The 12,403-nt window shown below is 42.6% G+C and overlaps 2 protein-coding genes across 3 annotated transcripts in view; both read right to left on the bottom strand.

The window, feature by feature from the left end:
* Window positions 1-762: 762 nt before the first annotated feature.
* On the bottom strand, window positions 763-7,726 carry scgn (secretagogin, EF-hand calcium binding protein). 2 transcript variants are annotated; one of them, XM_056603187.1, is made up of 11 exons: window positions 7,535-7,726; window positions 7,188-7,258; window positions 5,208-5,297; window positions 3,791-3,880; window positions 3,325-3,381; window positions 3,042-3,119; window positions 2,847-2,902; window positions 2,703-2,748; window positions 2,505-2,564; window positions 2,170-2,238; window positions 763-1,659 (listed from the first exon to the last, which is right to left on the bottom strand). In XM_056603187.1, exons 1-11 carry the CDS (start codon window positions 7,602-7,604, stop codon window positions 1,531-1,533), a joined length of 816 nt encoding a protein of 271 aa, XP_056459162.1. In that variant the 5' UTR covers window positions 7,605-7,726; the 3' UTR covers window positions 763-1,530. The 2 variants fall into 2 exon arrangements, with proteins under 2 accessions (XP_056459162.1, XP_056459163.1); XM_056603188.1 differs by lacking the exons at window positions 7,188-7,258; window positions 7,535-7,726 and adding an exon at window positions 5,674-7,150.
* Window positions 7,727-8,478: 752 nt separating this feature from the next.
* The window catches only part of LOC130392622 (F-actin-uncapping protein LRRC16A-like), a 68,781-nt gene continuing 64,856 nt past the window's right edge, over window positions 8,479-12,403 (bottom strand). Inside the window, exons 37-38 of the mRNA XM_056603186.1 lie at window positions 11,401-11,538; window positions 8,479-10,927 (exon numbers count right to left, since the gene is read on the bottom strand). Of these exons, the coding sequence (XP_056459161.1) occupies window positions 10,788-10,927; window positions 11,401-11,538 (278 nt within the window). The 3' untranslated portion in view covers window positions 8,479-10,787. The remainder of the gene's footprint in view (window positions 10,928-11,400; window positions 11,539-12,403) is intronic.

Here is a 12,403-nt window from a genome sequence, read left to right as displayed (position 1 = left end):
CAAAATCAGAAAAAACAAAAAAGAACCATACACGGATTCACGTCCATTGTTTACTTCGGTGTTTTAAAAAATGCCGGTCTTCGTTGGTCTTCCTGTTTATGAAGGTACGGATAACTCCGCCCCCTGCCCCCGGCGTAAAAGCGGTTCTAGTTCTAGCCCAGCTCTAAAGTGGGGCCAGAGTTGAACCGGTTTTTAGGGGCCGGAGCCGGTTCTTTGGCGGTGTGAAACCAAAGCCCTGGCCCTAGCTCCGAACTGGCCCGGAACCGGCCCCGATTTTGCGGCGGTGTGAAAGGGGCATCTGTGCCACACATCAGGCCCTTGCTCCGTGGCTGCAGCTGGACGCTATTGTTACGTTTCGTTCTGAGAAAAGAACAATGAAGAGTAAAGAAAAGAACAATGAAGGCCTACTTATTATTAATGCCTCTTTTCCACCGACAGTAGGCCTACCAGCGTGGCGGTGAGCGGCAGAACCAGAGCCAGATGCGCATCAATGAAGTCAATCCTCTCGAGAGAAGAGCAACATTTATGTTTTTCTCCAGTCTGGTAGGCTACTTTATGATGTCAATACATGTTTCATAATGGCAGTTGTGAAGGCCTAATGCCATCGTACATCCCAGCCCTCTATAGAACGCCTGGACAAATCGCCTGGTTCAGTTTGAAGGGCTCACAGGGACGAACAAAAGACTGCAGTCGTTATTTTCCGTGCGGAACTGAATGGAAGCGTGTTGGTCGTATTAAACCACAGAAAATAACTCATTTCAGCTTAAATTAGTATATTTTTATTTCCAATCTTAACAAATGGAGAGGTTGATGTGGGTAAATCGAAACCAACCGACACATCCGTTCACGCAACATGCTGACGGACACAGACAGTATACATTGTCTGTGGTCATAGTGGGAAAACACCGTTGATTCAACATGTATATTGAGCAAAAATAATGAAGGGAAAACCCTTTTTCAGATGAGGCATGAGGGCGATAAAGTAGAAGTGATTTCCTAATTTCCATGGCCGGGTTTGGCTTGAGGAACAGTGCGTTTCCCTCTTTACACTGATTTCCATTCATTCTCATTTTCGCAAGGTCTTTGCCGTAGGTGGGAACAGGCCATTTGTTGTCGTCACTCTTCTAAAGAAGAGGGCATTTACTATTTTTGAGTTATTTATTTATTTGTGAGTTTCAACATTCTTTCTACAAACAATATTTGTTTTGAACTAGGCCTACACACTTTTTCCATCTAGTTTCGACTGGGATTTCTGATTGTCGATGTCGTTAAAGTAGTTAACGATGATTAATGCTGCTTTAACGGCAACGACAATTCAAAAACCCAGTCGAAACTAGATGGAAAAAGTGTGTAGTTCAGAACGTGACGCAGCTTTTACTTCTTCGCCACCTACAGAGTTTGTTATGTAGGCCTACGATAATTCAAAAACGCCATGGTATTTCCCATAGACATTTGACCGAGGGAACCGGAGCCGCGGAGACGGGACTTATTCTTCAGAGGTCTATTGGGACACATTCAATGGTGTGTGCCCTAAGGCCTGGGCCGCACTCCCAGACAGAGAGACAGCTCGTTCTTCTGGATCTTTCCATCCCTGTTGACATCACAGTGGCCCAGCAGGATTACTTTCAGCTTGTCCAGCTCTTTCGCTGTGATACTGGGCTGTGAGGGAGAGAGAGAGAGAGAGAGAGAGAGAGAGAGAGAGAGAGAGAGAGAGAGAGAGAGAGAGAGAGAGAGAGAGAGAGAGAGAGAGAGAGAGAGAGAGAGAGAGAGAGAGAGAGAGAGAGAGAGAGAGAGAGAGAGAGAGAGAGAGAGAGAGAGAGAGAGAGAGAGAGTAGAATGTATTTTCTTTTCGAACGCACACACTTAACGTCATTGTTAATGTTCTCTGTTATCATACATTTTTTGGTATTCCTTTGGATATACTTGGCATTCCCATAGACAGTTAGGGTCACAAGGTCTGGTCATTTTTTAAGAGCGTGACATAAAATATAACTTTCTTGTGATCTTAATATATAACTTTGCTGTGAAAAATAGTGGGGTCCCCCCGCACACCTCAATCGGTATACATTTCTGTGAGTGACAATGCCGACAGCCAATGACAAAAGTGTTTTCAATACGTCCTTGAAGTGACACGACAAATGAAGCGGCGGAGACTACCACTGCACTCACCCTGACCAGCTCCATCATGTCCTTCACAAAGCCGTCCACCTCCACCCCCTCCAGCTCCCCCGTCTTGTTCTAACGGGAGAAATTCAACCGATTAACAAAGCATCCCATTGGCAACGCGCTGTAGTCAAGTGGCTTTCTAAAATCCACACGATGCGGGTGTTAACAGCTTCTCAGGACCACATTAGGGGCCCTCTGACAACGTCAGTATCTGATTGATTGATTGATTCATTGATTGATTCGTTGTAAGCCAAATCCAACCGTTTTGTGATCATGCTTCATTGTATTGGTTTGTTCTTTATCTACTCATTATCGATTCGATTTTTCTTTAGACTCACGACATCATAGTGGGTGAAGATCTTCTCAAAGTCTCTTTTCCTCTCTCCTTGACTGGAGGCCTGAGGATGAGGTGAAAGAAAACAATGATTACTTACAATGAGCTAGGATAAGAGGAGAGAAGAGAGAAATAAGTTATTCTGTCACAATGCTCAATTCAAAATAGGAACAAAAAATAAATAATTAGTATTATTACTCACATCCAGTTGAAATTGGAGCAAAAAGTTATCTTCCATCGCCAGGATCCTGAATAAAGATACATTGAGGTAAAAATGTTACTATTTATAGGGTAACCCCTTTGTGCACCATGGAATTGAGGTTTCAACAAGAAGATAGTAAAATACCTGGCCATGTCATTCAGCTCCAAACAACCGTCCTTGTTTTTGTCAAATACTTTCATCTGCAAGGAAGGAAAGTAAAATGTTTGGAGCATGAATAGAGGTTACTATGAATCGCTGCCTCTGAGTCTCTTTGTTTCCATGTCATGGTTGTAAAATGTGTAAGTGTCTGTTTGTCTGTGCAGTTATTAGTAGAATGACCATGGCATCAGTGTACTCATCCAGCTTGCTAGGTGACACTTCCTTGTGGTGCTGCTGGATAAGGTCTCGAAGGAAAGCCTGAATGGAGATAACACGAATGAGATGGTCCACAAACAACAGCCTGCCTCCAATCACTAGTCACTTCCTTTTACCTGCTGCTCATGCTTCCAAACACTTGAATGAAGATTTTTTTTTTCCTACTGCAGTAAACAATTTATTTTTCACAGTTAAATGTGTGCGCGCGCGCGCGTGCGTGTATGTGTGTGTGTGTATTCATGCTAACCTTTAGCTCCTGAGCTGATATGCAACCATTGCAGTCAACGTCATATTTCCTCCATATCTGTTGTGAAGAAAAGATCGCTAATGTCTGATTCAGGGTCAACGAAAAATTTAGCTGGTTCGGTCATGCCAAAGCTATGTAATTCTATATCTGACCACCAGATGGCAGCAAATACACTCCCAAGCAGTTGGCCTCAACTGTATCCTCAAATTCTGGATTACCAGCGGGACAAAAAGAGAACTTGCACCTTCTAATTTTGCCACTTATAAAACGTATTTTATAAGGTTATTTACTTCAAAATATTATTTGTGTAATTGTGTCCTCGGCTGAGGTTTACTTTTTCTTCACAATTAAGCGGTATTCAACGAGTGGAGATAGATTTGATCATCCGTGTGAGAGCGGTTGACGAGGGCTTTGTTCAGTGGACCACGCGGTGTTAACAGATCAGCGATGAGCCTCTTCGACTCACCTTCATGAAGTCAACGCTGTTATCCAGAGGAGCCTCCCTGCGGAACACCAGCAGGAAGTTCTCGTCTGCGGGCAGGATCATGAGCGCCAACTGGAGAGACACGGTGTATGGTAATAATTATACTATGGATAATAAGACGAATAAAATATTAATCCTTCATAATTCAAAATATATATTATTATTATTAGTAATATATTAACGATATGTTCGCTTGTAAGCTATTTTTAGCTTTGTTAGCAATCAAGGATTATTGTCGATTTTCTGATAAATTCGGATAGGCCTAATCTGGAATTTTATCATTGTGATTTCTGTCCTGTAAAGAAATCTCTCTTTTCCTCCTTCTCTTTGCGCCACTCCCTCCCTGCCTTTCGCCCGCCCACGTTGCTCCTTAATCATATTGACCTTGCATTAGGAGATTAAATTGGACCCACACCAAATATGACTGCCATTGCGGTAAATGCCGCACTACTGTCCATCTCAACTGATGAGTTTGAACTCAGAGACACGTGTTGACTTTCTGCTGCATAATGCGGCTTTAACTGGAGGCTTACTGACAATACAGCGCTGCATGCAACAAACGTATTGTGTGTGATATGCATACTGTAAGGACATAAAGTGGAGGACTCTTGTCTTTCAGGAGAAAACCCTCACTTTTGTAGCTTTGCTATGAGATTCACCTTTTCCGATGTTGGATTTTAATGATGTCAGACAAGCCCAGTAACTAGTTAGAAATAGTTTAAACATTATGTGTGTGTGTGTATATATATATATCTATATATATATAAATGAATAAATAAATAAATAAAAGAAGCATGAACATATTGTTTGAATAGTTATTGCTGCTTTACTTTCTGTATCCATAGTTTCTTTGTCCCTGGGTCCCTATCTCCCTTATGTAAGCCTGGTTCCAGCCATTAACTGCTGACAACTATAGATTGGCTCTCTGCATGCAGTTAAATGATTTCAATTGGTCAGCTGAATGGTAGTGCATTACAGGATTGGCACTAATGGATTGTCCCAAATTTTTCCCAGTAAAAGTAAGTGTAAGTAATTTACCACTGCCAACTTTTCTTATCGTAAAGCCCTTGTCACATGACAGCATAAAGCAATATAAAGCCATATAAAAAGTAAGAAGCACTATAAAACATGATACATTTTTACCACCCAACCAGTACATAATGTCAGTTTCTTGGTCTACGCATATGGACCTATGCAAGAGAAAGAGCCACCAAACGAATGGTCCACCTATTCTTTATCGTGAACATTGCGTAGATGGTGTGGATAGTGGTCGATGTATACATTTTTTTTCAAAATATTTATTTTCAAAATTGTTCAAACAAAATGTTGGGACAATCTATTCGATATCTAATTTAGTTGTTAGATCCAAGAAGGCAGCATGGGTGCAGAGGTCCAATACCTCTTGGATCTGTAGTTTTCCGTCGGCCGTGACATCGTAAGTCGACATGAACCTCTGCTTCAGCTTCTGTACATTCTCCTCTGTTGTTTCCTGCAATAGAATAGAAGAGCAAACCTTATTATTATTTATTTTATTCTCTGCTTTGCAGAATTATGGTTGAACCTGATTCATAGCTACTCTATATTTATGGGCTCTTCTGTGCCTTTACTGACAGGGCATGGAAGAGAGACCGGAAAGCATGCGGCAGAAGAGAGGGAATGACAAGTTCTATAGGATCACACCCGGGTTGCTAAAAGGCACATTGCCCGTATGGTTGTCGCACTAGCAGGTTGAGCTACAGAGCCGAGCTACTAGCACTGGTCATGAATACTGAGAACGCTCCTGGAAGAGTTCCAACGCCCTGCACCGGCCACGCGAAGCAACAGGTTGTTTGTTTTGTGACCATTGTGTGATGTCCAAAAATTACCACAATCATCATATGTCAGCTGTTGATAAACTCCCAAACCAGCAGTCATTTCACTGCAGTGACCGGATTGGTGACGACAAGTAATCTTTAAACAAAAAGGTTACATATTCTCTATCGTATAAACACTCCTCAGTGTTGTTGTACGTGTGAGTGTGGCTGTAATTAAAGGCAGTGAACTGCTTTCATTGTTAATGATTGCTACTCCAGCTGAACAAACACTTGCTGTTTCCCCAGGTTGTCCCAAAGCAAACAGAGTCCTTTACGGGGCCGAGGGGAAGGCCTTCCCGGCGACAGGATAAAATAAATACTGAAAGTGAAAATAGAAAACGTATGGAAAAAATTAATAATAATAAAATAATTTGAATCATGCCAGATTCGATTTGGTTTTGCTCATGTGGTTTACCTGTTGCAAGCTGCACATTGGATGGGTTTGCTTATTCTGTATTTGAGTTGTGCCCTGAACTGTCAAAGCATTATAGGAGAGGTAACTATAGAAACATAGTGCTATCTTCAAAAGGGTTAATAAATCAGAGACATGGCCCGGAGCCACTTAGCTAATGAGCTCATCTTTGGAGGCATCAGGGCCCAGTTGCTAGGCAGATTTTTAACAATATATGGTCTAAATTGTGCATCCATTTCTTTGTTGATATTGTGTAGGATAGAACGGAATAGACCTGCTTTTACCGGTCCAACACTGACCAGATATAGTGCAGTGATATTGAACTGTGGTTGTGATCTGTTTGCTTTCTCTAACTCCATTTAACAGAAGATACACCCACACACACTTATAACGACACACATACACACACACTTTGTTAAGTGAGTGTGTTCAGCTTGGTAACAATTGTTTGCCTCCTTCAGACAAGATTATAATTGATCATGTAATGCATGGGGCGTTGTTCATAGGACAGGGTGTAGCTTAGGTCCATCCACCCACAATGAACATTTTTAATGGGTAGACTTATTGTGACATTACTGGAAATCCATGAAGGATGTAATTAGGGGCTTCTCCCCCGCCACCCTTCATCCCGAGAAGAACCAGAGCACTTTAATCACGTTGTCCTGTTTACAACCCGCCACACCCAAAGGCAGATTGCCACAATAAGATTGACTGTGTTGCAGAGACTATTGCACTATTTGATAGATGCCCCAAAACAGAATTTGCTATTTTGTTTAACTACTATGTCTATGGTTCAGCACTAGTTATTCACCTTAACAATCAGCACTACATTGTCATATTCTTTGGGGAAGCCTAGTAAATAATGCACAAAGGTCCATTCAGAAATGTGTTTTGTGATAGTCTGAAAACGTTACAGAGGCTACAAATGTTGACTTTTGAATTGGATGCAGGACTCTTCACATCCTTACATTATCTGCTGCTGGGGATGCATGCAAGAGTTTTCAGAAAAGATAATGCAGCATTCCGCTTATGATTGTAATAATTTCCTGAAGAACGGTGAGGAAGTTGGGAATAGGTTAATGAAATTAGACTTGATAGAAAACAAACAACCTACCTGCGAGCCCAGTCTTTTCATCACATGACGGAAAAACTCATCAAGCTCTTTTCCCTCGATGTAGCCATTATCTACCAAGAAAAACACACAAATGTTTCCATGTCTCCTTATCCAGTGTTTAAACATCAACATAAAGTTACATTTCATTGCAGGCTTTGCATTGCATTACGCAAAGTCATAAATAATTTTGAATGTTTATGAAAACCCACTAGGACCATCTGTCATGTGTTTAATTAAGATGTTTAATTAGGCTATTGAATGATATCAAATCTGTAATTTTTTTATTAAAAAAAAGGGTATATATCTTCTAATAAACCTTCTTTAAAAGTTAATCACTTCATCCTCACCATCAGCATCAAAGTGGTGCCAGATCGCCAGGAACTCCGCGGCATCCAGTTGATCAAAAGCCCTCTCCATCTCAGCAAGCACTCCTTCTGTCCTGACCTCCTAAACAGTGCTCTCTCAGTGTGTGGTGACTGCTGTACACCAGAGGAGTCCCAAGTAAAGAAACAGCCCTTCTGGCCTTAAATATATATATATATATATACCAGGGTGGGAGAGGGAGGGCGAGAGACAGAGAGCGCAAGAGCGAGAGAGCGAGAGAGAAAGAGATGGAAAGGATAGCAAGAGAGGGGGAGCAGGAGCAACAAGAGAGAAAGGGAACTTAATTCATATAATTGTTATATTTTTCCTTTTCTCTGGGATAACATAATGCACCTTCAAACAAATCAACTTACATAGAATGCTAGAGAAATAAAGTGGGTTAAAGATGGGGCTGGCTGGGACTTTGATTACACCCTCTAGTGGCGAGGTTAAAGCACTGCATGCAGGTCCCTTGGAGCCCCTTGAGATGACACAAGATAATACACGGCGGGTGTTTGATTTTGTTTCAAAGCCTGCAAAAATCTTTTAATGTTTGTATTAGTATTCACACAGAGCACTGTTCAACACCAGTAGAATGACATAATAGAGCCATAAGACACGTTAACTTATCAGGAAATCAACCTACATCTACGTACAAACAAGACTGCGAACGGGATGATAAGATGGAATATTCATCCGAAACAAATACGAAATAATCATTTCATACGATTAAAACATGAATCAAACCTTTTCTTTTCATGGCACAAGAACATTTGATTGAATCAATTGATTACGTTGTATGACAAAGTAATATGCACAAAGATCTATCGTCTGCATCACAGACTATTTACATGCAAAACAAGAAAAAATGAAGACACCACCGACTTGTCGTTTGCCACCCCTAACCCCCCCCCCCCCCAAAATAAGTTACATACAAATCTGTAGTATAGTAGTTTACTTAGTACCAAAACTTGATTTGCTGTCTTCACAAAGGTGTGTGAACATATCACAGTGTACTTTTCCATCACTTGTGCATATACTACACATCCATGTCTCCACACATACCCACATGTATGAAAAACACATATGTAAACCTACAATACAACTCAGTCCTGTCGTGCAGTCTCTCTCTCGCGCTCTCACACACACACACACACACACACACACACACGCGCGCGCGCGCACACACACACACACACACACAGAAAGATGGCCGCTGCTATCCCTACATAACTGAAGCATGTGCAGGCAAAAGCAATCAGGGAATGGAAGACGCCTGTGGGAAACCTTTTCTTTTATCACCCTGGGGGTCCAAGAGTAAATCTTAACCGACTTGTATCTCTTCAGACGGTGTTTCTCTATAAGACTAAAGAAGTCCACAATGAGCATTAAGTTCATTTTTAACATCCCCAAATTCCACCTTATTCAAAAAACATGGACCAACACTAAAGTACATTTGACAAACGGAGCAAAAAGGAAATTCTGCTCGAAAATACCATTACAGTCAAACCATTAAATTATATAGTTGCATGTGTTGGTTGTTCCTTGTACCTTAAAATATAACCAGACTATTTGATGCTGTGATTCTCCAAACACTGACTGTAGACATGTTGAAGGCAACATATGAAGAGTGAACTAGCGTGCTTCACCATTGATTTATCGGAAACTAAATCCTTGAGTTCTATACATAATTTCAAGAGCAAATGTGACCTGAATTCACCACAGAGAATACAACGGCTTTTGTTATGCCCGTTTTATTGATTCATCCAATAAATGTCTACGAAAGTCAGAAAAACCTCAGTAACCAGTCAGAGATGAAAGCTAGCGATACCTCAGCTTCCGGGAAAGCCTTGGTTTATTGGATTATTTCAGTGTCCACGCCAAAAACGACAATCAGTTTAAAAAAAACCTGTGACTTCGGAAACGTGTTCCCTGTTGGAGGCAAAACCTGTTGAAATACCTGTAGAAGCAATGACTCCGTCTGCTGCTTAAATCATTTACAGGCTTTGTGAAAAACCTTTGTGACCTTTCATCTTTAATGCCAAAATGCAATAGACCAAATAGCGCTACACATTCTAGCAGACACGGACGAGTGTCTTGAGTCCACATTGCAGCGACATTCAGGAGCAGTTGCGTGTACGGCTCACAGCCTAAAGCACACATGCAGGAATCGCTGTCATGACAGACATGAATGCCCGTCCTCTTAACGAGACACACGTTATAAAATGTATTCTATTTGTTTATTATTTATTGTTTCTCTGCCAGCCAATACACTGTTAACAGGAAAACAGAAAAGATAGTCTCTTGCACAGTGTATTGTGCCGAGCACAGTGTGACAGATTAACAGTTCTGTAGCCAGACTGATGGGTTATGAGGGAAAGCAACGCAGCACGGAATCCAAGTCACTTCCATGCAGAGTGAGTGAGTGAGTGAGTGAATGCGAGCCACAATGTTTGGAGTGGCAAATCAGGGAAGTAAAAAGTTATTTGCAGATCGATGATCTGGCAAAGAGACTGACATCATTTTTGAATCCGATGACGTCAGGCGAGCTAAATCAACCAAACATTTTTTCAACTATCCATTAATTTCAAGTAAAGTGAATTGCATATTGGCTTGAGAAATCCCCCTACACAGGGATGACAAAACAAAGAGTAAAGTATTGCATGTATTGTTTGCAAAAGTAAGGACAAGATAGTAAGGTGACGGTGTATTAGTTAAGTCATGTATTCAGAGTTCAAGTACAGTACAGTGATTCTGTTATCGTAACCATTGGTCCCTGGGACAGGCCGCGGCTAGAACTGGGCTATTGCGTTAACCTCCTCGAGTTAGACTAGCATACGCTCCACACACACACACATTGGCCTAAAGGAAGGAGTTTGGTTTGGTTAGGCTAGCAAGTGAACGGTGTGAATGGAAATCGGGCCAACAGTTCTGTAAAACCTGAAAGCGCTTACTCCCGGAAGAGAGTCAGGTTGAAGCGCGTGGCACGTCCTTCCGTTGCGTTAGGAATATGCTACGTAAGAAATCAAAGTTTGTCTCGCTGCTCTGGCGGTCAGCTGGGTCAAAGCTTAGCCGAACAAGCTCTTGCCAACGCGGTCGATTTGTCCGTCCCCCGACTGACCCTTCGGCCAACCCCACTTTTCTTTTTTATAGAGGAAAAATACCAAAAGGAGACATCTGTCCCACTGTCCCATCAGCTGATCACTCGGCGTCATCGGGGGATTTTGTGTTCTTCGGTTAGGGTAAGATTAAGTTATTTTCGCCTTTCCCCTTGGAGTCACATGACTTGGGCTCCACTGCCTTGTCGGTGGGGGGGGCGTCCTTGGTCACACTTGGATCGCCGCCGGAGATAGTGCTTTGGGGTGGCGAGTCTTTCTCTGAGAGGGAACGAGAGAAAAGCAGATAAGCTAAGGAAGAAAACGTTATCCAAGTGCACCTCTGATTTGCTTCAAGATATTAGTCAGAAACTAGCCCAACCCGTGCAGCTCGGCACGGAATATATATATATAAAATAATAGATCAATTTTATATAGCGCTTTTCCCAGTGCTCAAAGTGCTTCATAAGCTATATACATAATAACTTGGCCAATCAGCGAAGGCATAACTAATATAATGATGTGTATGCTGTATTTTGTGGTTTTATTTGAATGTGAAAAATTGTCCTTAGCAAAAATCTTAGCGATTAACATTCGCCAATGGTGTGTATATAAGACACTCACGACCCGATTGGCTAAAGCTAGTCCAATCGGCATCAAAGTAATGTTGACAGATGACACCCTCAATAGGCAGACTACGGGTGGGCTGGCTGTCAGGACAGCTCTTCTTCCATATAAGGGCATTAGTGACTCACCATCCTGTGCAGCTGTCTGGTTGAAGGCACCCCCCTCCTTGGAGCTGCCGTCTTTCTCCTTGTCCGAGAGCGCCCTCTTGAGGCCGGATGGGAGAATGGCAACCTTAGGAGAAGCTCTCGGGGAGTCTGAGGGGTCATCTAACGCCAGGGAGAGAGGGAAGAACAACAAGGTCAGGTCATGTCTTGGATTGAATTGATCATGACAGCAGTTTTTGGAAAAAATTGGAAAATATCAATAGTAGCTTTAGATTAAATTTTAAATGTAATATATTAAAGGAACATTTAACGAAAGAAAGCCGTGTCCTTTGTTGAGAAATGGTGAATTTGAGGTGCCATAATACTGAAGGTAAAGTAGTAGCATCATTAGTCCACTAAGGATAGTACTCCTTGAGGAGGCAGCTAGTGAGGGTGAAATTAGTGAGGGTGAGGTTAGTGAGGGTGAGGTTAGTGAGGGTGAGGTTAGTGAGGGTGAGGTTAGTGAGGGTGAGGTTAGTGAGGGTGAGGTTAGTGAGGGTGAGGTTAGTGAGGGCGAGGTCATTGAGGGTGAGGTTAGTGAGGGTGAGGTTAGTGAGGGCGAGGTCATTGAGGGTGAGGTTAGGGAGGGTGAGGTTAGGGAGGGTGAGGTTAGTGAGGGTGAGGTTAGTGAGGGTGAGGTAGGTGAGGGTGAGGTAGGTGAGGGTGAGGTAGGTGAGGGTGAGGCTAGGGAGGGTGAGGTTAGTGAGGGTGAGGTTAGTGAGGGTGAGGTTAGTGAGGGTGAGGTTAGGGAGGGTGAGGTTAGTGAGGGTGAGGTTAGTGAGGGTGAGGTTAGTGAGGGTGAGGTTAGGGAGGGTGAGGTTAGGGAGGGTGAGGTTAGGGAGGATGAGGGTGAGGTTAGGGAGGGTGAGGTTAGGGAGGGTGAGGTTAGGGAGGGTGAGGTTAGGGAGGGTGAGGTTAGGGAGGGTGAGGTTAGGGAGGGTGAGGTTAGGGAGGGTGAGGTTAGGGAGGGTGAGGGTGAGGGTGACCT

This window comes from Gadus chalcogrammus, chromosome 11 (assembly GCF_026213295.1).
Source record: "Gadus chalcogrammus isolate NIFS_2021 chromosome 11, NIFS_Gcha_1.0, whole genome shotgun sequence".
In the NCBI taxonomy this organism is placed as follows: domain Eukaryota; kingdom Metazoa; phylum Chordata; class Actinopteri; order Gadiformes; family Gadidae; genus Gadus; species Gadus chalcogrammus.
This window is presented reverse-complemented; position numbering and strand designations above follow the sequence as displayed.

Coding starts and splice junctions, on each gene's coding strand:
- scgn (XM_056603187.1), bottom strand. CDS start 7,604: ATGGAGAGGGCTTTTGATCAACTGGATGCCGCGGAGTTCCTGGCGATC. Junction 3,881..5,207: donor GAAAACTACAGATCCAAGAG/GTATTGGACCTC, acceptor GTGTCTCTCCAG/TTGGCGCTCATGATCCTGCC. Junction 3,382..3,790: donor ACAGCGTTGACTTCATGAAG/GTGAGTCGAAGA, acceptor TCTTCACAACAG/ATATGGAGGAAATATGACGT.